Raw genomic sequence first — 24390 nt, forward strand, 5'->3', positions numbered from 1 at the left:
TAATATCAATACAGGTGATGGGTTAGTAAATGGTGCAACTGGCCAACTGATGCATATCGATTTCGAATCATCGATGCCATCAACTCTTTGGCTAAAGTTTTTGGAACCATCAGTGGGTTTGTTGGCTAGATCAAGAAAGTCTCATCCTAGTGATGCTTCTTGGACGCCAATTGAAAAAACAGTGAGGACTTTTCAATATAAAAGGAATGAGCAAATAACTGTTGAAAGAAACCAATTTCCTGTTGTTCCAGCGGAGGGAATAACGATTCATAAAAGCCAGGGTGCGACGTATAGCAAAGTGGTTGTACATACACGAGCTAGAATGCCCAGAGCAGCATTGTATGTAGCTTGCAGTAGAGCCACTAGGGCTGATGGTCTATTTATATTAGGAAATTTTGTACCCCCTTGTCCATTTACAGAATCAGATCCTGTATTCAAGGAACTGGTTGACTTGAAAACGTCAAAATCCTTAACATCCACTTTTAGTTTCATGCTCTCTCGAACATCAAAACTTCAAATAATTTATCATAATGCCCAGAGCCTTCATGCTCATATTGATGATGTTAGAAGCGATTATTTGATGCTGACTTCAGATATATTATGTTTCGTCGAGACATGGAGCTATACCTCCGAAAATTTTGAAATTCCCGGCTTTAGTCAATTAAATGATCTAAGGATAGATAGCACTACAACGCGGAATAGAAACAAATTTTAGTGTATGCAAAGTCTGTCAAAAGTGTATGCAAAGTCTGTCAAAAGTATTCTCTTCGCAAGACTTTAAAAGCCATATTGTTTAACCACGATAATATATATGTGCTGGTGCTTTACAGAAATTCAAATTTCCCTATTGGAGACTTGGAAGCAGAATTACGTGACATTATCTGCAATGACTTTGAGAATAAGGAAATTATTATTGTGGGGGATTTCAATCTATGCCTTAAGACTACTACGAATAGAATTGCACATCTTTTAAGAGAAAACAATTTTAGTTCGTTATTAGATCTACAATATTCGACTACAGCTATAGGGTCTCAAATTGATTGGGCGTTCTCGAACATGGATAGAGACTTGATTAGCGCAATAACTTATGAAACGATTCACAGTTACCATGATGGCATTTGCATTTCTGTAGGTTATTCAAATGTTTGATCCTAGTTTTTCTGACTGTTCTGCTAAAATTAAGTAATTTTTAAAACATAAGTACTTTTAGTAAAAAAAATAAATTAATTAATTATTTTATTATTACATGCTCATAAGTAAACCTTGAATATTAAGAAAAGCAAATCATGTAGTTTGTATAGTTATATTGTTATAAGTTTGTAAACTATAAAATCTTTTTAGGTTTGTAAAAATATACGAAATTTATTTCAAAACCATTTTAAGATCTTTATTGTTAAGAACTTCTGCTTTGCAATTCTTTCTATTTATCACATAACTAATGCTTATGACTATATCTATAAATATTATAATATATTTTTAATTAAATCTTGTAAAAATTATTCCAAACTTTATTTATTTCAAATTAGCATGTACGCCTAGTCAATCAATCTCGGTTTTAATCGAACTTAGTATTTTTATGATTGAACGTACTTATATGTCAAAATTCTTAAAAGGCATATAAAACCCGATAAAGCTATGCCAGATTTAACGTCCGTCCGTCCGTCCGCCCGTTTACAAGATAATTCGAGCAAAACTTGAGATATCTCAACGAGATAGACAGCTTGGTATTGAAAGGGACAATAACCGCGCCTCCCTCCCAAATAACAGCATTTTCAAAAATTTAAATCTACGGTATTTTCGTAACTATTGGAGTACAAAATAAGATTATTATAAATTTTTGAAAAGTGGGCATGCCCCAGCTAACTCTGTCGTTAAAATTCATAATCGCCCAAGATGAAACCTCTGATTGCGAGCAAAAGCAGGGGATCGAGCCTAGGTTTCGACTAACATTAAAAACAAACGTTTTTTCTAAAAGCGATCGCCCCTCGGCAGGTAATTGCAAACATCTGAGTGTATTTCTGCCATGAAAAAACAGCTTCCCTTAAACATACAATCGCCGTTCGGAGTCGGCGTAAAAGTGTAGGTCCCTCCCCTATGTGTAACAACATCAAGGCGAACGCCACAAATCAGACGAGATGGTCAAGCACTAGCAAGCATCAATACATTACATGCATACTAAGAACATAACGCGAGGGTATGTAAAATTCGGTTTCGCCCGAGTTTAGCCTTTCTTACTTGTTAAAGTTAAAATTGTTCTGTTATTTTTTCATAAAAATATGGTTCGTGCTTTAACCCGAACCACATAAATCAAACTTTATGCAGAGTTTATTTTTTAGAGTTTTAAATTTAACAAATTCTCATTAAAAATTATATTCGCCAAAAAAAAAAATCTCTAACAGCTTTCTATTAGACGAAAAATGAATGAGCTTTGTAGCTGCCATTTGTATTTGACCGCCACTGTGGATGTTTTAATAAAAACTTTTAACAATTTAGTTATTTCGGGAACCTTATTAAAGTTTCGATAGCAAATAATAATTTATATAATACATACATACATATTTAAAGTTTTAGACGAAACATAGTTTTTCGATGTTCACTCAAACTATAATAAAATGCAAAAAGGCGGATGACACTTTGCTGAATACTTTGAAAATGTGCAATTACTCGAAAGAATTTGCGTACCTTTTTTTGCAGCTCTGGGTTTTCCAAATTCTGATAAAAGGGGCCATATAACAAAGTTTGACTTTCTAGGAGCAAACATACTTCCAACAGTCTAAAAGTACGTTTCCACGCGATTCAAATTTAGCAATTTCGATTCTCAATTTCAATTAGAAATTGTAAATACTCACACGAAAAATTGCAATTCCAAAACCAATTTCGATCACAGTTATTTACCAAAAAATATTTTTTTTTTGCGTATAAGGGCCAAATTCACAGTGCGTTAACTACTGATAAGAGTTTAACTATTGATTTTCATATTCACAACGCTCAGTTAACAAAAGTTTAAACTAGCATGCCCCATAGTTAAACTCTCGTGAAATAAATTTTTTTTTCGTGGAACGAATTTCAAATTTGAATAGAAAAGTCTTGATTTTTAGAATTTTTATATTTTCAGGCGATATGAATTTCCATAGTTAACTATGTAACTCTGAATATAAATTCATAGTTAAACTCGTGTTGGTGGTTAACTTAACAAACGTTTAACTAAGCACTTTGAATCCGGCCCTAAGTCGTTCAAAGTTACAAAGCTTCCAAGTATGAAAGAATTAAATTTTTTTTAAATTTCACCTAAATTGAGGCTCGAACATAATTTCAGCTGACATTTTTTCTATGGCCAAATTGAGAAACATATGTATCATATGGCGACACTGGTGACACTGACGACTCTGGCGACACTGGTGATACTGGAAAAGTGCGAATAGACACTCCCATTAATATATTGTAGATGTAGATGGTGAAACCAAAGCATAAATTATAGGCTCATACAAAAATTGGAACATATCGGCTCTGAAGCTACCTACAATCAAAAATGCGCACCTCCTCTTTGAAACACCTTTCGAACAGAAGCAATTATTCAAATCGGTTGAGAAACATAGGAGCAGTAGGGAAGAACAGATTTGTATGGGATTTTGTTAGCATATTAATATATAGATAAGTTTTTATTCAATTTAAATTGGGTTCCAGTCTGAAGTAGCTTGGTGACTTAACTACCGATTAACAGGGATAAAAGGGGTCCATGCTAGTTGTCCATGTTATCAGTATTCTACGCTCTCTGAGTTTTGGTCAGTGTTGCCATCGAAAACTCCTTTGATCCGAGTTATGTTTGGGATTTACTCTAGGGCTTAATTCGGATCAACTGCAGTTAATTCCCGAGATAATTCCGATTTAACGAGTTGATACATATCAACGCTGCCGTCTGTTTATGCTTTAAAAGCGTCTTGTTTCGTAAATTTTTTTTATGCGTCCATTTTTGCCGTCAAAATACTCGCGCCACTTTATTCGTGTCTAGTGACGATTTATTTCAATTATCTGTGAAGGAATAGTAAAGCTTCAAAATATTTTATTTTGGTCACAATCCTCTTAGCTAGGTATTCTGGAAGGCTGTTAGACGTTTACAAACTCATTTGGAACGAGTCGTTTTTTCGATATACATACTTCCAGCTAGAATTGCGTTTGGAACCACGGTGCGCCATTAACTTATCAATGTATTGGTGTTTAACGCACATTTATATACTTTTTTGCGCCTTTGTACATATGTACATATCACATATTATTTTCAATTCCACCATACTTTTCAATTCCACCTGCCAGCCTCATAAACTGACACGGCGCTAATATGTACGTGTGTTGCAAATTTTTAGGTGTAGTTGTGCATATCTACCTGCCATGTAGGCTATCATCTTTTTTCACAATAATAATGTACGTTTACGGGCGTAACCTTCGCACAGTACAGGTAAACACGATGCAAAATGTGTGCGTGGGCGCGAGAGTTTTAAAGCAGAAGATAGATACTTTTACACTGTATGAAAAAAGGTATGGAGTTCAATACCAATTAATTTTCTAACATAAATAGAAAGCAATTCTCTCACGTTTAAACCGACTTCAAAAAAGGAGGAGATTATTAATTCGTTGGAATATATATATTTTCTTTTAATATATGTTACCGCATTGGTTTGGACCATGTCAACCGATTTCGATAATTATTCTTCTATCGGAAAGGTAGTATCCCACCGGTGGTCCCATACTTATTTGGTTTACCTCCGATCATTGTATCATGAAAAAGTTGACGATATTCCTAAATTTTTATATGAGGTTTGCAGTCGGTTGGGTTTTTTTCTTATCCAAATCGGTTGACGTGGGCCAAAGCTATGCGGTGACATACATTAAAAGAAAAGGTCATTTCATTGTTTTTGTTAAAAAAAGATAGCATTGTCCTGATAAAAAGTGTTTTTGTGAAATGTTTTTTGAAAAAAAAAAACATTTTTAAGGAAAAGAAACTTTCTTAATTAAAAAATTATACCACCAGCGGGTTCCGGGTTGAATACTTTCAGATTTGGAGCGTCGGTGTCCAATCGAACGACATGGCCAAGCCAACAGAGCCACTGTATTTTAATTCACTGCATACCGACATGGACGTCGTTGTAAATCTCATATAGCTCACCGTTCCATCGTCTGCGGTACTCGCCATCGCCAACGCGCAAAGACCCGTAAATAATTCGCAAAATTTGTCTCTCGAATGCTCCAAGAACCGCCTCATCGGATGTTGTCATTTTCCATGCTTATGCGCTATATACCAACACAGACAAGACGAGTGACGTATAGAGTGTGGTTTTCGTACGTCGAGAGAGGTCTTTACTATGGAATTGCTTACTGAGTCCAAAGTAGCACTTGTTGGCAAGAGAGATTCAGCGTTGGATTTCGATGCTGACCTTATTATCGATACTAACGCTGGTTTCCAAGTAAACGAAAGTGTCTATTTTCGCGAAATTTTCAACAGTGACATGGGTGCCAAGGCGCGAATGCGCTGACTGTTTGATTGATGATAGGAGATACTTTGTCTTGTCCTCGTTTACCACCAGACCCAATCGCTTTGCTTTCTTATCCAACTTGGAAATGACAGAACAGACTTCACGGTTCTTATTACCTATGATATCGATGTCATCGGCATGCGCCAGCAATTGCAGTTCAGTTCTGCATATTTTATCATGTTCCCATCTTTGTCATTTTCACTACAAGCTTTATGTTGCTAATGAGTGAAAATAGTGCGAGTTAGGACAAAAAACTCAATATCTGTATGGGAGCTATATGTTGTAGTGGTCCGATTTTGCCCATTCCGAGAAGTAATTAATACATTTTAAATAGACAACGGTCTACCAAATTTCAGTCGGATATCTCGACTCAACCAGGAACTGGATTGCGTTCAAACAGACAGGCGGACTTGGCTAAATAGGCTCAGATCGACATTCTTATCATTTAAGTATACATTTTCATGGGTCTATCTCTTCTTCTTCTGGTACTTGCATGTTCATGAAAGGTATAAAAACCCAGCTCTGCATGTTCATTTTCGCAGAGTTCATTAAAACCTTCAACAAGCTGCTCTCCACCCCACACTGTCCCTGATATCTGTAGACATAATCGCTATTATTATAGCCGTGACAACTACGATGCCACATTTTCAATGTTTTCAAATGTTACGAGCGATCTGCGAATGGCAAAAGGGTTTTTATTAGAACCTTTTTCATGGCATGAGTAGGTTGTATATTGCTAGATTAAATTTTTCAATAATTTTCTGACTTATCGTAAACCAGAGAAAGAAATCCAGGTCTTACTATTCCATTACCATAAATGTATGTATTAATATTTCCAGCAGTAGCAAGATTTTTCCTTTGGCAACAGAAACACGTAATTAATTTCCATTGCCATCTTGAATATTAATTAGAAAACAAAAAAATAAAGAAAGTAAGTAGGAAATAGTGAATGGCAGAAATTTAAAATTTACATTGTTGCTGTATTTCAACACTTCAGGTTCTAGGAAAATATCATTCAACACAGAGAAACAGCGAAGTAAAGAGCACTTAAAGCTGCCACTTCAATATGTGCGACAGGTTGGTACAATAGTACACTTTCGCAGTAATGGCAGCAGTAACCGGCGCTTCATTCAATATTTATTCATTAACAGAATGCCAGCAGAAAGGAAGCGGAAAGCAATCTCAAGTGCAATGGAGAAAAGCAGAACTGGAAAGGAAAGGCGTTTCCCTGTGAGTTGAGAATAAATTAAAAAAAATTAAAGCTTGACCGAGTGAGGGTCAAATTAAAGTGTTAACCTAACTTTCAGCAGCAGGCCAACGATCTCGTCACAAGCCTTTTAAACCGGATGTATGTACGAGAATATATGTAGGTATTGTAAGTTTTTGGTCTGCATAAACATTTTAAAGCCGTGCCAAGCATAATCAATTGCAGGCGTTGAAAGATGCCGAACAGATGTGCAAAGTAGCAGCTTAGCGTCAGCGATGGATAAAAGTTTCATTTCGATTAATTGCTTTTAATGAAAAAAGCCAACAACAGCTGTGCAGCAACGAGTTAACAAATACAAGTACCTAAAAAAGGTTAACCGATAGCAAAGCTGCTTAACCCAGTAACAGGCGGTCGATATATGCAGGCCGTGCTCAATCGGTAATACATATAGAAACAAAGAAAATAAAAAAGTTTTAAAGTTGAGAAAAAGGATACCTTAAAAATAAAAGGCATAACTGCCAAAATTAAAGGAGACGTTAGACATTGAAAAACCCGAAGTAATTATATTATGCAATTTTGAAGCGAAGTATCGCAGAGCGGCCGCGGCACAGTGGTCCAAAATTGACATTTTGTGTCAAAATTCATTGGAGCTTTCATTTTTCACTCAGTTTGATATTTTTTTTTTTATGGAAGCTAATAAAATTTGGAAGTGGGCACTTTTTGATTTTTTTGTTCGTATTAATTTTTTGCAAAGTGCAAAAAATGTAGCAATTTGGAAGAAAAGCGATTCTCCTGTTAGAGTTAATAAATGTCACATAGTAAAAACTAGTTGAAAATAAATGTAGGGTTTTCCCAAAACGAAAAAGTTTTACAAGAAAAATTTTACATAAAAAAATTACAGTGAATTGTGAACTCAAAATGCCAATTTTAAAACACTGTGCGTGGCGCTGAGGGGTTAGAAGTGCGTAATACCATTCCATAGGATCTGGGTTCTATCACCAGTTTAAGCAATATCTAACTTAGAAAATTTGTATTCTACCAACGGTCGCCCGCGGTAGGTAATGGCTAACCTCCGTGTGTATTTCTGCCTTGAATGGGGATGCGGCGTTAAATAAAAGGTCAATCCATTTGCGTTATAACTTCAGGACGTTAAACTATTATTATTATTACTATCGTAGAAAAATCCGTTTTACTCACTTAAAATCAAGGTTTTAAATTTTCTTCCCATACCAAAGTTGCCAGGGAAACTTGCCAAGTAATTGCAGCGCCAGCGCGAAGCCAACGAGATTAAAGGCTGAAGGTATTTGAGCGTCGGTCGCCGACAGACGCCACAAAGTTAATGTTGATGGCATGTCGTTGCAGAGCAAGGACCAACGAACCAACCAACCAGCCAACACTAGGCAGTGGCATGAAAGAATAATGAAAATGGAGATGTTGAAAAAATCGAAGTAAAAAAAGAAAAGAAAAAATAAGGTGAAGCTCAATAAAATTTATGCAAAATCAGCCGCCATTGTGCAGAAAAGTTGGAAAATATGCAGCAAATGTTGTTGGAACGATGTGAAGAACGCAAGCGCCACCTTTTCCTTATTTTTCTTATTCTATCTCAGCTGGCTGAGGTGGGTTGGTGTCGTGGACCATGCCATGCCATCGAAGCGATTGATTTTACATTTTCGGCATTACGAAAATTGTCGCATTGCACTAAGTCAAACATATTGACAAACACACAAAGAAAAGCCAGAGAATTGCTATTGCACCATATGTGAGGTTAGTGGCTGTGTACAGCTGTCAATGTGAAAAAAGGACGCTTGGAACTGGTTCGAATTGGGAAAAGTCTGACAATCAGCAGATATTTGAAATATTTATGGAGTGAAATGTAAGCATATTTGAAATGCACAGATGGAAGTATATTAGGGCGGGTCAATTTGTATGGTAGGTATATCGCAGAAGCATTCTACGTGTAATTCTAAGAAAATTTGACGAAGAAACAATGGGTCTAAAACCAATTTGTAGTTTGCCAAATTGGGAAAATAGGTTTCTTAGCATTTTTCTGTAGTGTCGTAAATTTGCTAAATTTTTTTACAAAAAAATTCTATAAGGTACGTTTTGGTATGAGGAATCCATTTCGGTACTTTTTTTGCTTTTTTCGAATTCAGGGCGTAACAGTTAAAATTTTCACATTTTCTTCGAAACCTATTTTGGAAATTTGGCAAACTCTAAATTGATTTTAGACCCATGGTTTCTTCAAATTTCATATCATTTACTCAAAGTGTGAGTAGCGGTCCGTTAGGTCTGGAAATTAGACGCTTGTTTTAGAGAATTTTATGTTGTTTTCGCATATGTAATTGGATATTTTCGCGCGACTTTTCAAATATATGTTATTTTAGATTTTCTTAATTTTTGATATTCCTTTGTATAATTTCGCGAAGAGAAGTTTTAACAATGGAAAAATCTCACCAAGTTTTGGGAGAAAAGATAATATTTACACCTGCATATGTAATTCTTAAGTATAACCTTTGTTTTGTTAGAGTGGAAAGCAGGAAATAAAAATTAACCAAAATTTCATCATATCTAATGAACTGTGCCCATATTTTTTGTGAGTTTTGGACGTCATAGTGATCCAATCCTCTCCACATTTTATATTTAGGGTTTCCTAAAAAAAGAGAGAGCACAAACTAAATTTTGTCGAAACCGGATGAAATTGAATGTTTCCGCCCGCGGAGGGCGTTACAATTACTTAATATTTATAAAATTTCATTACTTCGTATTGCTAAGTAAAATTAGAGCACATGTCACGTTTCAGCGAAATCGGTGCAGGCTAACTGTTATTTCCACCTGCCTCCATATAGTTGAAAAAAGGCGTTCAGCAGCCACACCGAGGTACTAACTAAATGACATTTTTCGAAAGTACGTAAAGTTTTGGGTAAACAGTTTTGATTTCCTCCCAAGCGTCGATGGTGTTCCGCTTTAATTCTATTTAGGACTGGACAATTTAAATGAAAACTCATTTCATCTTTTCATCTTCGTTTGTGTACAAGATATTTATGAGCGGCCCAAAGATCGAACTCATTTTCTGCTGATTCTAGTGACGACTAGCTACCCGTTTCCATAAGATCATCTGCGTATATTATTTAAGTTCGCAAAAACTTCATTATTGAGGCCAATTCTAATGGATCTTTGAAATGCATTATTTTTTACCTTGGGTCGAGAAGAGTTAATGCAGCTAGCAAGAAAGAATGATCGACGGATGGATTTTAGACAACTGCAGAATTCATTTTCATAATAATCGATTAATGAAATACAAAACTACGATACAATTAAATCGTAACTTGAGCAATAATAATCGATTGATTTAATCAAATGTTTAATCGCTGACATCCCTACCTATGGCTATTTTGAGGACACTGTGTATGCATACTGTTAGGGTAAGCAAATAGTGAAGCGATTACAAACGTGTAGATTTTAGTGGAAGTACATAAATCTACGCTCCTATTAGTGTTGCCAGTTTGGTGATTTTCCCATTAGATCCAGCGATTTTATTTTATTGTCTACTTAGCGGGAAAAGTTATAATTTGGTGATTTTTGGCGTTTATTTAGGAGATCTTAGCCAATTTTTAGCGAATTTGTTCGTAATGATCGCAATTATTTAAAGGTTGTTTACAACATTGAAAGCAGTTAGTTGAAAGGCAGTTTACACCACTTTCAACTAAAAGTTGCCTCTAAAATCGCCGTATGTAAACACAGTATTACATTTATATTTTGCAATGCCAAAAATCGATAGGACACTGAATGATTTCAAGAAAGCATTATGCAAGTATTGCAAATGAAGTTTGATCTGCAAATTTCCTGACTTGCTTGCACATGCTAAAACTAAACGTTGGGTTGTCTATTTTTTTCCTGGCTTACCTATAGGGTTGGCAGGTATTAACAGGTAAGTAATACTACTAATTTTCACTCATCTGTTCAGCACATTCTATAGGTTTTATGCCTTCGATTGGTGTCTAATATGTTTATTAAACAAATGAAAAAAAAAATTATAGTTTTTGAATATTTAATTAAAAATATCCTGGCCAGCATTTTTTCAGCCAACTTGCGTTAAATTTTATACGAAACAGATTTCATCCATTAAACAGATGGGTGAAGGTCGTGCCCTATTCGGATCTTCTCCTACATATATTGTTGAAGCCAAAAGCCTTCAATGTTTGGGAACCACTGGCAGTTTTCCTGCACAGTCGTCAGCTACAAAGCTGCACTGCTGCCGGAAAACTACCGGTGGCTTTCTTTCGAACTTGGCTAGTATTTAAGCCCGGTTCCGTTTAAACTGCGGTCTTATTCGTGTCAGACAGCAGGCAGCGGACCGGAGTCATCGTTAAAAGAGGTAAACATTCGCTTATATCAATACGCTTACCTACAAGCAAATAGATACTTTATCATATACTTAGATTTTAATCTTGAATCTGAGAACAAATATACATACATCTTTCTTATTATTGCTAATACAATTGTTTTTCTCACTTTCTCTTGTGGTTTCGCACCAGCAATCATCTAATTTACGTCCCAAACATTTTGGTCCTAACGAACCGTCGATTCGCAACAATGGAGAAAGACTCTTAACTAAGGCCACCCTTTTTTCCAGTAGCAAACAGAAAACGCAAGTTTGAAGCGAAATCACCAACAAGAGTGAAGCGATTCTCACAGACGGACAAGGAGAAAAGCGAGATCATCATAAAACCTTCAGTTCGCCGCGGATGTTTAACAGGTGCGTGTCAAACAAAAATTGTTGAGCGAAGTGTAAAAATTAAAAAAAAAAATAAATAAATTTGTGAGAAAAAAAAGTAATAAAAATTAAATTAAGTAATAAAAATAATATAAATAGGAAACCAAATAAATATTGTGAAGGTACAAATTAATAGTGCAAATTATAGAAAAGCAAGTTTAGAAAATATATGTATGTATATAGATGCAAAGTGGCTAGTTAAAAACGAAAAAAGCGTTTCAAAATAACAAAAAAAAAAAAAGTGCAAAATTGGTGATACAGGGCAAGAAAAATAAAGTACAGTCCCCCAAAACCAAAAAATTGGTGAAATATTCAGCAATAAAACCCAAAAATTCAATTACGGTGTCCATTTATGCATATATACATACATATAAAAGTGCGCGAATCGATATATATACCTATATGTGCATAGGTCTATATTTATGTACATGTGTAGATCCCAGGAATTCCGGATACCGTTGGAGCTATTTATTTGACTTCCGTAAGTCTGATTCCCTTTCTTTACACGTACATATGTATATATTTGTTCGCATATGCATTTATGTACATGTACAAAAATTTCAAGGTTAAAAAAGTCACATCATTTTCAACGTGGAAATGCTTTAAAATTTCGTTAGCTTTTCTCAAAGTAATTTTAATTTTCTTTGTGCGCAAATATCAATAAAAAGCTTTTAGGATACATGTGTATGTACATCCATATATTAATAACTAGTGTGATTTGATTCGATTACGTTATTTCGTTTAATTTTATTTAACAAACGTACATATACATATACATATATATATGATTTATTTGCCATCTTCAAAATTTAATAACTTTGTTAACTTACTTTTTGTGCTAACCATTTTTCTTGGGGGTGTTTGGTGCATATGTACATTCTTTGCGCGCATCTGTACACATTGTTATATATACATATGTATATACATACATATATGTATAAACGTATAAGAGTTGCAGTGATTTGAGTTCTCTTGTTCTCCTGTATCCTCTTTTCGCGGTCGATTACACATACGTACATACATATCGACATCAGCGCCTGAATACCTACGTACATACCCTGCAGCAAATCAAACTGGTTCAGAACTTGCGCTGAGCTAGCCTGAAAAGGGACGGTACTAGTTCTTCATCTATCCCAACTCAATGCTTTCAACTGTCTTTTTTAACATGGCGATGTCCTACGAAGTGACAATTGTCACCCTCTGCAGAACTTTTGATCTTGTTCTGAGCTGACTCTGGCTTAGATGGTTCTGAGACAGTTCATATAACGACAGTTCTTAGATAGTTCAAAAAGGGTCACCTCTGGGCTAGAAAAAATGTGGTTAGTTTTGAGCTGGTTCTAATAAGTATAGTATAGAGCATTTTCTTTAAATAAGCACGCATACAATTTTGTAAATAAAAATACTTCATTTTATGTTTAAAGAGCTATTTGTTTTGCACTAATTTACTTTTTGAGGCAAACTGTGCTTTAAAATTAGGAACATAAAGTGTCAATTATTCCTTTATTTTCTAAAACCGTTATTCTTAAAATTAATTTATATTTGTTACGTATAATGGGTATTTCTGGGATACCTATAACTAAAAATCTGAACTAAGTCGTGTAAAAAAATGAGAAAAACTGTGATATATTGAATGCTTATTTGTGATAACTCAGTGTTAAATTGCATTAAATTTATTGAAATGTAATACATAGACTTTCCGGCATCTAATAAGAAATATAGAATTTTGAATATTCACAATAGTTTTCATGCTAAATGTTTTTCGTACATTTTTTATTTAAGGATGGCTCATAAGTATTATAACATAAACAAATAAATTCACGTTTCTAACTGTGATGGAAATTTAGTAGAATTCTAGATACTGTTATAAAAACTTCAATATTTTAAATCAGAGTTTATAAGTATGCAGTTCTATAGCCCATTAAATTTTAGTATAATTAATCGCGCTGATTTTTTATAACTCTTTTTACGCACGCTCTTGAAGGCATTCTCATGTTTAAATATTTTCGTTTAAGATGCAAGATTACACTTTACTACACTAAAATTTTATGGGCTACAAAGCAGAATACTCGAAATATTTATAAAAAATATCTCTGATTAAAAATTTTAAATTTTGAAGACAGTTTGAAGAGTTCTATCAAGTTTGCAGCACGGTTAGGAATTTGAATTTAAATGGTTTATGGAGTATGAGACATAATACTTAAATAAAAACTAAACGAAAAATATTTAAAATGAAAAACATTGGAAATTAAAAAAAAAAATCACTGCATAAGTCCACATTTCGGGTGCTTAGTGATACATTTACGTATCGTTCATATCAATAGCACTCCCATTTCAAAGTGAGATTGTTTACCACTTTTGTTTAATTTTTTAAATCTGACTAAAAGGTCAAACATTTTGATGAAAGATCGTTAAATTTAACTTTGCTTTGTATAAAGTTTTAAAGCATGGTTTATATGATTTTATTTTAAGCATGACCATTTAAATAATAACAAATTTTAACTCTCAATATATTGTGAATATTTAAAAAAGAAATGGTGTACGCAGACCTTTGCTGCCAAGTGTAGCTTAACTAAATTTTATATTTTGCAATCAATTTTATACGTACGTAGATATGTATAAAAATGAAACTAATGTTACCAATAACGACTTTTTTGGAAATATTTTAGCAGTTGCCCCATAAACTATGTAGAGAATTATATATTAAATAAACGAAAACAGTTTGTTATTAGTTTTAGGGTCTAAGAAAATCGAAAAAATATAGTATATTACATTTGTGCAACTTTTGTCAGCTTTCACATGACCAGGATGAGTAACATAGATGACAGCGCAACTAGCAACATATGAGTTTCAACCGTCCAACTCTGCATCCCTTTTTCAGTAGTTCAGGGACAGTTCTGAAATTTGTAGGGCGGAACTAGCGCTTTGCCAGACTGTCCCTAAATTTTGCTGCAGGGTATGTACATACATACATATTCGGCCAGTTTTTCTCATTTTCACACTTCTTCGTGGACTTCGTTCTGAAGACATGTAAATACATATACGATTATATGTACATACGTACGTACTTTGATATATATCAGCAAACTATTAATCAAAATCAATGTTAGCGAGCTTTTCTTTTGGCTGGAAAGAGTAGCTTTGATATACGCACGTACCTACATATAGATAATTGTTATTTTGTGCTTAGATACTTTCCAACCTACTTGTACATATATATATAAATACGATCGCAAGGCGCAGATGCACTGTGAAACCCAGCAGTAAATTCGTAAAGTTCGGTCTACACATACATTTTTTAACCTTTTTGAGTGTTTTCCTTCGTGGGTGGCGCGTTTCATCCCTTGTGTGTTATCAATAATCTTTATTAAAAAAAAAAATCAAAGAAAATGTCGGTTAACTGGTTTGTTCGGTGCTCTGACGAAATTATCGAATTCAATGCCAATTTTGATGAGGCATTAATGGGCGCCCAGCCGAATAGTTCGTTAACCATATTGAAAGGTGAGCTGGTTGAACTGTGGGAAAAAACTAAAAAGGCATATGAAAAATGTCTACAATCTTTGAAAGAAGATGCAGACATAGAAGGTGTTAGGTCCAAGTACGCTACCACATTTCGAGATTACCTTAGTTGTTCGTCCCGTATAGACGAAAATATGGAAAAGTTTAACCCTAATAAGGAAGATGTTTCTCGAACCATTGCTCAAGCAGCTGGTTTTTCTGATAGCTTACATTTACCACCATGCGATACCAATATTTTCGATGGTGATTATGCCTCGTGGCCATCGTTTCGAGATCTTTTTACCGCGATATACATTAATAACAGTCGTTTGAGCGGCGTACAAAAGCTTTACCACTTGCTTCAGAAAACAAGCGGTGAAGCTCGGGAAATTGTTAGCAATTCCCAACTTACAAATCAAGGATTCGAAACGGCTTGGTCTAACTTAAAAGCGACTTATGAAAACAAACGGGTTTTAGTGAATAGCCAGTTAAAGAAGTTGTTTTCACTTCCGGTCATTCGGACCGAAAGTGCGTCAGCGTTGAAGGATCTTCAACGAAGCATTAACGCATGCCTCTCAGCGCTGGAAATCTACAACATAGACGTCACCAACTGGGATCCAGTTCTCATATTCTTGTGCTCAAACCGGCTTCCAGAGACAACCCTCAGCATGTGGGAAAACACGTTGCTGGATAAATCAGCGTTACCAGAATGGAAGCAAATGAATGCCTTCCTTATACAACGTTTTAGGACATTGGAGTCGATTGTGGATGTGAAATATTCAACTTCGTTGACATCAACCCACCAACAACAACGATCGTTTACGCATCCACATAACCCGTTGGGACAAAAGAAGCTGTCGCTTGCCACCAACGTCATTTCATCATACTGTGTCATGTGCCCAAAACAACAACACGTCCTACGTTTATGTAAAAAGTTTTTATCCCTCTCCGTCAGTGATAGGTTCGCGTTGATCAAAAAACACAACTGCTGTCTGAATTGCCTTTCTAAGGGCCATTCTGTCAAAGAATGTAAGAGTAAATTTTCGTGCACAACGTGCAAGAGCAGGCATCACTCTCTACTTCATAGAGTGGCTCCCAACACTCAACACAAAGATGCCTCAAACCATGGAACTGCCTCACAGGCATTCCATGTAAACATACAGTCCACTTCTCGTGGTAGAAGTTCGTCACCAAATCCAGAAAATTCGGCTTCGTCGAGTTTGTCATCAGCTTTACTTGGCACCGCCATGGTGCATATTTGCCATTTAGGCTCGACGTACTTCGCTCGCGCCTTGATTGACTCGGCTTCAGAGGCGTCGTTTATATCAGAACGACTTCGAAAACTTTTGAAGCTTCCATGTTCGAAAGCAAATGCAGTCATCTCAGGGCTTAATCAAACAGTTTGCAATAGTTCGTTGAAAATTTGTTCATTTATCTTGGGCTCTCCACGAGACCCAAATCTTTTCATTGAGGCGAACGCATTTGTATTACCACACATTACGGGTAACTTACCTTCAACGTCTATAGACAGTTCAATATTAGATGAACTGCCTAAAGTACCTTTCGCAGATTCTAAATTTTTACAGAGCGGCCCAATCGATGTTTTGATCGGGGGAGATTTATACCCCAAAGTTATGTTGGAAGGGGTTAAACGTAGTGTATGCAATAATTTTCTGTCCCAAGAGACCGTGTTCGGGTGGATAGTCACTGGGGCATCATCCACTGCACACGTCTCTTGTTTTGCTACCAAAATCTCGTTGGGGGAGGACAATCCATTAGATTGCCAGCTACGTAAATTCTGGGAGTTAGAAGAAATCCCAAAGAGGAATATTCCATCAGCAGAGGACTCGTTTTGTGAAGAACTTTTTTTGAAAACAACAACTAGGAATTCTGAAGGAAGGTACGTGGTATCTTTACCTTTTAAAAACTTATATCCAACGGACATAAAGCTCGGTTCATCTAGGCCTATTGCGTTACGCCAATATTTGCGCAACGAAGCTAGGCTAATGAAAACTCTGTCTTTAAAAGGAGAATACGATAAGGTGGTCAGAGAATATTTGGACCTAGGGCACATGGAAGAAGTAAAACCTCCTTTGTATGATCACTCCCCTAATCACTTTTATCTACCCCATCATGCAGTTTTGAAGCCGGAAAGCACATCGACAAAATTAAGAGTAGTTTTCAACGCGTCTAGCAATTCCTCCAACGGAGTGAGTCTTAATGACATCTTACACATAGGTCCTGCTCTTCAAGCCGATTTGACGCATTTGCTCATACGTTGGCGCATGTACAAGTTCGTTTTTAACAGTGATATCCAAAAAATGTATCGCCAAATATTAGTAAACCCGTCTCATAGGCCCTTTCAAAGAATTTTATTCAGAAACAGCCCAAATGCGGAGATAAGGGATTTTCAGCTTAGCACTGTAACATTTGGAATTAATTGCGCGCCATATTTGGCGATTAGAACTCTACATCAACTAGCTCAAGACTCGCAGGAGTCATATCCATTGGCGGCTCAAATTTTAAAAGTGCAATGTATGTAGATGATGTGCTAGCCGGATTTCACCAGATTTCAACAGCCTTGCAGGCACGCAACGAGCTAATTCAAGTGTTGTATAGTGCGGGATTTTCACTGAGAAAGTGGTCCTCTAATACAAAAGAACTTATTGCTGATCTTCCTGATGACCATTTGTTAGGCAAAGAATTTCTTGATCTGGATGAGACTAGCACAACGAAAGCTTTAGGTATACGGTGGAACGCCAAGTTGGATCACTTCTTTTTTAATGTCCAGGATATAGTCCTGAAATCAAGCTATAACAAACGGGAGGTTTTGTCAATAATCGCAAAACTTTTTGACCCAGCTGGCTGGCTAGCACCTATCGTGGTAATAGCTAAAATACTTATGCAACAGATCTGGTTAGACGGTACTACCTGGGATCAACCCATCAGTTCACAAACACTTTCTAAATGGAAATTTTTTGTTGAAAATTACGGTTACATACAGAATATCAAAGTTCCGCGTTGGATGAATTGTTCAAATGAAACTCCGATACAAATTCATGCCTTTTGCGACGCGTCGGAAAAGGCATACGCGGGGGTGATATATTTGCGGGTAGAAAACAATAAACTAGTTACATCACAGCTGCTGCTAGCCAAAACAAAAGTAGCTCCGATTAAAAAGATTTCGATACCTCGTTTGGAGTTATGCGGTGCGGTTTTGCTTGTAGATATGTTGAACTGTTTACGAAATGAGCTTCCATTTAAGGTCGAAAATACCTTCTGTTGGACCGACTCAACCATTGTCCTCTCGTGGCTGAAGAAGCAACCTGGCTCTTGGACGACCTTTGTTGCTAATCGAGTTGCAAAGGTTCAGGAAGCCGTTGATTTTCGATATTGGAATCATGTCGAATCCAAAGACAATCCAGCAGATCTGGGTAGCAGAGGGGTATATCCACAGGATTTGACATCGAATGAGTTATGGTGGTACGGTCCGTCTTGGCTTACCAAAGAAGAAGCGAATTGGCCATCATTGGATCAAGAAATCGAAGACACTACAGTGGAAGCAAAAAGGATAAACGCACATAGTACACTTGTATCGAACTTTGTTGAACCTTTGGAAAGATTTTCATCTCTTCCCCGTGCGTTACGCGTTTTATCTTACGTTTTCAGGTTCTACAACATGACTAATAAGCACACTCGAAGATTCCATTCTTATCCATCTTTGGCTATTTCAGGAGAGGAGATATCCAAGATTCGTACTCGTCTTATTGTCTTGACTCAATTGAGGTATTTCGCTAGCGAATACAAGAATCTGTCGTCAAAGGTTCCGATTGATTCAAGGATTTAACGTTGAACCCTTTTCTTGACAGGAAAAGCGTTATGCGAGTCAATGGTCGCCTTGCTAGTTCAGCAATTCTTTCTTACAACGAGAAATATCCAATACTTCTTCCGTATAGTTGCGAATTTTCCAAATTGCTAGTTAATTTTCTCCACATTATATCTCTTCATGGTTCTAATCAATTAGTTTTACGACTGCTCCGGCAGCAGTACTGGATCCCCAAGGCTAGGAATCTAATAAAGGCGGTTATACACAAATGCAAAACCTGTGTCATCTACAAAAGGAAGGAGCAATCTCAAATCATGGCTACTCTCCCAGAGGAACGAACCATTCTATCGAGGCCATTCGAAAATACTGGTGTCGATTTCGCTGGTCCATTCGACATTAAAACTTTCACAGGCCGATCTTGTAAAGTAACCAAATGATACGTATGCCTTTTTGTATGCTTTGCTACAAAAGCGATTCATCTGGAGGCCACAAGCGATCTGCCATCCGAAACTTTCCTGGGTGCATTCTCTCGATTTGTCTCTAGGCGAAGTTGCCCAAAAAAACATTTTTTCTGATAACGGAACGAACTTCGTGGGTGCTTCAACCAGTCTAAAAAAGGACTTTCAAAAATTCCTCCTCTCATCGAAAGAGGCCGTGTGTAACCTGCACAATCAGCAGGAAGTATCTTGGAGCTTTATTCCTGCTGGCGCGCCACACATGGGTGGATTATGGGAGGCCGGAGTTAAGAGCTTTAAGTTCCATTTTAGAAGGGCCGCCTCGTCCTATAAATATACGTTTGAAGAGTTTCAAACATTACTCTGCCGCATCGAAGCTTGCCTTAATTCAAGGCCGATCTCTCCTATCTCGAATGCCTCTGCAGATTGTGCAGCGCTCACACCTGGGCATTTCCTTATTGGTGCGCCGCTTCTCTCGCCTATTGAGCCTTCCATCGAAACAAATCCAATCTCGTTGATTAATAGGTGGCAAAGGTTGAAAGCCTTAAGCCAACAACTCTCAATTCGATGGAAGGAGGAGTATTTAAAGGAGCTTCATAAACGTTATAAGTGGAAGTATCCTCAAACCGACATATCGGTTGATGACTTAGTAGTTGTGCGTCACGAACATCTTCCGCCTAATGAGTGGCGTTTGGGAAGAGTTACCAAGGTCTATCAGGGTAACGATAGAAGAGCTCGGGTAGCAGACATTCGCACACAAAAGGGAATGATAACGCGCCCCATTGTTAAATTAGTCGTCTTACCACAGTAGATGACGTTCTCAATATCACCCTATTTCACACTTTTTCAGCTATAAATAATGGAAGTCGTAGAACTCTTGGAAGCAACCCCCACCTCACGGTCGGACATACCATCATCTCCTCAGAGAGCAACGCATGCGGAGCAAAGACAAGTAGTTAACATGTTGAAGTGCAGAGTTTGCCGCCGATCACACCCACTCCGTTTTTGCAAACGTTTTCTCAACGCAAACTATGAACGACGCCTGCGGTTAGTTCTTCTGCATAAATATTGTTCGCGGTGTCTGGCTTACTCCCACACCACCAAAAAATGTAGTAGTTCTGGGTCGTGCGCGCATTGTCATGAGCAACATCATACGCTGTTGCACTTCAATCCTCGCCTTGGCCGCCGTCAACAACCGGCGTCCCTTTTAACGCAACTATCGGGCATGGTCACCGTTTTACCAACGTGCGCAGTATATGTGCACATAAATCAACAAAGATTTCTTACCCGCGCTCTGCTCGACCCTTGCTCCCAGACAAGTAAAGTATGCCGGTCGCTGATCAAGAAGCTGCATGTGTCCACGTTGCCTGTTGCAAATGTGGATATGTGTGAGCTCTTGATTAGCTCGTCAAACGACGCTAGCATTCGCTTTACTCTGACTGCCAAGGTATTATCGGAGATTGGGCTGAGGACTCCAGCACGTCACTTGAATTCGCTCGTGGTTGAAAAATTCACCAATCTGAAATTAGCCGATCCAAACTTCCATACGTCCGCCGCGGTCGCTCTGGTGTTTGGAGGGGAGATCTATCACAAAATAATGAGGACGGAGGTTATTTCTTACCCAGGATTCCCTACAGCCCAGAATACAATATTCGGATGGGTCCTTTCAGGCCCTTATGCCCTTTAAGGCACACGCCCCCTCATGGGCTACATTTTTTAATATACAAATACATATATTTTATTGCTTAGGATTTACTTGACTGTCGATATTTGAAGTAGAATTTGCACCTATACAACCAACATACATTTAGATATATACACATACATAACAAATGAAGCTCAACAATTTTATTTGCACGCACAACTGAACTCCTTAGAAGTTAAGTTTATCTTGTAATATGAAAATATTTTGAATTATATGTATTTAATATTTGAATTTAACCTTTCTTCATCTTTACGTTTTTTTTTTTTTTTGCAATCCTTTAGCATTGCAAGGCTGGCGGTAATGTTGAAGCCAAAAGCCTTCAATGTTTGGGAACCACTGGCAGTTTCATGCACAGTCGTCAGCTACAAAGCTGCACTGCTGCTGGAAAACTACCGGTGGCTTTCTTTCGAACTTGGCTAGTATTTAAGCCCGGTTCCGTTTAAACTGCGGTCTTATTCGTGTCAGACAGCAGGCAGCGGGCCGGAGTCATCGTTAAAAGAGGTAAACATTCGCTTATATCAATACCCTTACCTACAAGCAAATAGATACTTTATCATATACTTATATTTTAATCTTGAATCTGAGAACAAATATACATACATCTTTCTTATTATTGCTAATACAATTGTTTTTCTCACTTTCTCTTGTGGTTTCTCAACCTTGTTGCGAGTTCGCACCAGCAATCATCTAATTTACGTCCCAAACATATATGATCTCTTATTTTATCAAATAAAATTGAACTAACAGATGTTCTTTGCTCGTCGCTCCACTGTGTTTCTAGCCTTATATTTGTGTGTGTGCCGTCGAATATGTACACACTCTTATTTACTTAAAAGCTTACTTGAATTTCTGTTTGCATTTATAACAAAGTGATTTTATCTAGCACGTCCAAACACTTTAACGACCCTCTTTGCCAGGTTTCGACCTATCTGTCCGCAGCTGAAATAATATTTTGTTATTGAAGCAACTTTAAATGTCCAACAGCAATTTTGTATGAAGCTTTTTTGGAAAATTTCATATTTATCTAACATCCGGCCGTAATTCGTAATTCATTTCTTTATTTGCTGTTTTGATTTTGTTTTTATGCCTTTCTTTATTTGCCAGTCTTATTTAAACTAATATTTAAAAAACTTTTCTCGAAATTGTTTGTTCTTATTTGTAATATCTAAACTCTAAACTTTGTTGTTTTTCAAATATTAAGTAAACACAAACGGGTGGCCAAGGCGTATTTGTTTTCGTTATTTTTGATGACAAAGGGATTGGGGTGTTAGCAATATTTAAACTAGGCGACAAATTAAAGTGCACAGCATTTCTAATACAGAGATGGGCAAAGTGACTCCCAGGAGCCTTTTGCACTTAGGAGCCGGCTTGGCACATTTAAGTGGCTGATGAGGGGTGACATCAAGAGCCAGTATGAGCGTATTAAAATTTCTTGTACTCCGACTCTCATTAATAATATATATGATGGTTTTAATGTTTTTTGTACAACTCTTTCACCCTGAGAACTGATTTAACTCTTGCGTGGCACTTGCTAGCTCTTTGACGACTTTAAGAGCCAAAAATCTGCCCATCCCTGTTCTAATTAAATATTCACAATTATTTTCATGCAGAATTTTTTGCATTAATTACACAGGTTTACAAAAAGGAAACAATTTTCTGCATATTGAACTAAACCCCTATATCACGTCAGATTCGAGGTCATTTGAAGGTCAAGCAGTGAAAAACTCATTCAATGAACCTGAAAGTATATATATGGGGTTTGAGACTCGCTGAACCCGAATCCGGTGTCCGTTAACCTCCATTATGTAGGTCAGGTTCGAGGTCATTTGAGGGTCGAATGAGACAAAAAAATTATTCAATTAAAATTTTTTTTTTTTTTAGTCGCTGAATCCGATCATGGTCATCCCAAGGTCATATTCCTCCTTCTTGTCCTCATTCACCGGTATACCAACTTTGTTTTCTCTCTGCTCTGAGCTGGAAAATGCTGCGCTAACGCCACATAATTCTATAATATTAATTACTAAAAAAAAAATCAATTTACGATTGACAAGTTTTCATACCAAAACATTAATGTAACGTAATTGGTAAAACCTCTTTTCCGATGAAAAATTTTGCTCTTCTACTTTTTGAATAGGGCACTACCGTCTATCTTTTACCATTTCTAATAGCATTCCTGAACGCAGAAAAGTTTGCTTTATGCTCAACCTAATTTAGATTTCCCTCATCCCGAATTAGTTTCACAAGTTATTTGCTATAAACTTTCACTGAAATCCCTTGCATATACCAATCCATCCCCAATCAATGTCAATTTGTTATCAAAGTGACAAACGGAGCAAACGAAATTGATGGCAGTTGTCTGATGGAGAGATACTCCTCGTCTCGTACGAGCGCATCGATGTGTGTATCAGCAATGAAAAGCAATCCCTATTGATTGCCAAAGCGAATCCCAAAAGTAAGTTAATCTGCTAAGCAGAAGCAAATTTGACTCAACCTTAACGGTGCTGTCCTTGTCAAAGTAATCATTAAAGCATCCCTTTCGTTTGTCCATCGATTTCCGCAGAGCAAAACTTAAAGAGAGGAAATTTGTTTGCAGTTGTGTGTGCTAAAGTTTTTGTTTCAAAATGAAATTTCGATAAAGCGAACGAGGGTAAGCAGCGCCGATTTTCAAGAAACAAACACAAGCGAATTTTGCTTTCGAAAATATGTTACACGTGCGTTTTCGCTGAGGGAATCAGATTAGAATGTAATAAAAATGAGATCAATAACGAATTTGCTGTCAGTGCAGATTTGAGTTTTCCTTTTGATATTGAATAAGACTTTATTTCTTACAATTCTCAGAAGAGCTGAAATATGTTAAAGTAAAAATTAAATAGCAGACAACCGAAATAATTTTTATGGCGTTCAATTGAAAAAGGCAACCGTCAATGACAGGGACGGTACTTACATACATATACTTATGTATGCCTGAGTGCTAACTAAAAGAAAATTATGTTTGAGAAATATTTAGGTATGCAGGCAGTGTTAGCTGTAAACATGCATCCAACAACATTCACTGAGAAGGCAAAGTGACGAAAGATTGAATTTAAACGATTTTTTCTCGTTCCCTTTCATTATAGCAACGTAAGCAAAGAAGAAATTTAGCAACAAAGTAGACAACACTAAACCAATTTAGGTATCCTGAACGGTTGCCATGTTTCAAACCGTATGAAGCGTGAGTTCGATGGAAGCAGCAAAGTAGATACGAAATTTTCTATTTGCCACTTCAAATACGCTGCGTCTTTCCACTTCTGTAGATGGTTAAATTGGCGCAATGTAACGGGTGATTTTTTAAGAGCTTGATAACTTTTTTTTTAAAAAAAAACGCATAAAATTTGCAAAATCTCATCGGTTCTTTATTTGA

At 36.7% G+C, this 24390-nt stretch overlaps 2 protein-coding genes across 2 annotated transcripts in view; one reads left to right on the plus strand and one right to left on the minus strand.

Moving 5' to 3' along the window:
- LOC118740561 overlaps positions 1 to 24390 on the minus strand; it is a 613337-nt gene that overhangs the window by 495510 nt on the left and 93437 nt on the right. The gene's annotated exons all lie outside the window — the stretch shown is intronic.
- LOC118741861 lies at positions 14896 to 20096 on the plus strand. The gene is made up of 4 exons (XM_036473835.1): positions 14896 to 16904; positions 16968 to 17214; positions 17469 to 18588; positions 19711 to 20096. Exons 1-4 carry the CDS (start codon positions 14896 to 14898, stop codon positions 20094 to 20096), a joined length of 3762 nt encoding a protein of 1253 aa, XP_036329728.1.

The sequence above is a fragment of the Rhagoletis pomonella genome, unplaced genomic scaffold, assembly GCF_013731165.1.
Source record: "Rhagoletis pomonella isolate Grant_MI unplaced genomic scaffold, Rhpom_1.0 Rhpom_scaffold_00006, whole genome shotgun sequence".
Classification (NCBI taxonomy): domain Eukaryota; kingdom Metazoa; phylum Arthropoda; class Insecta; order Diptera; family Tephritidae; genus Rhagoletis; species Rhagoletis pomonella.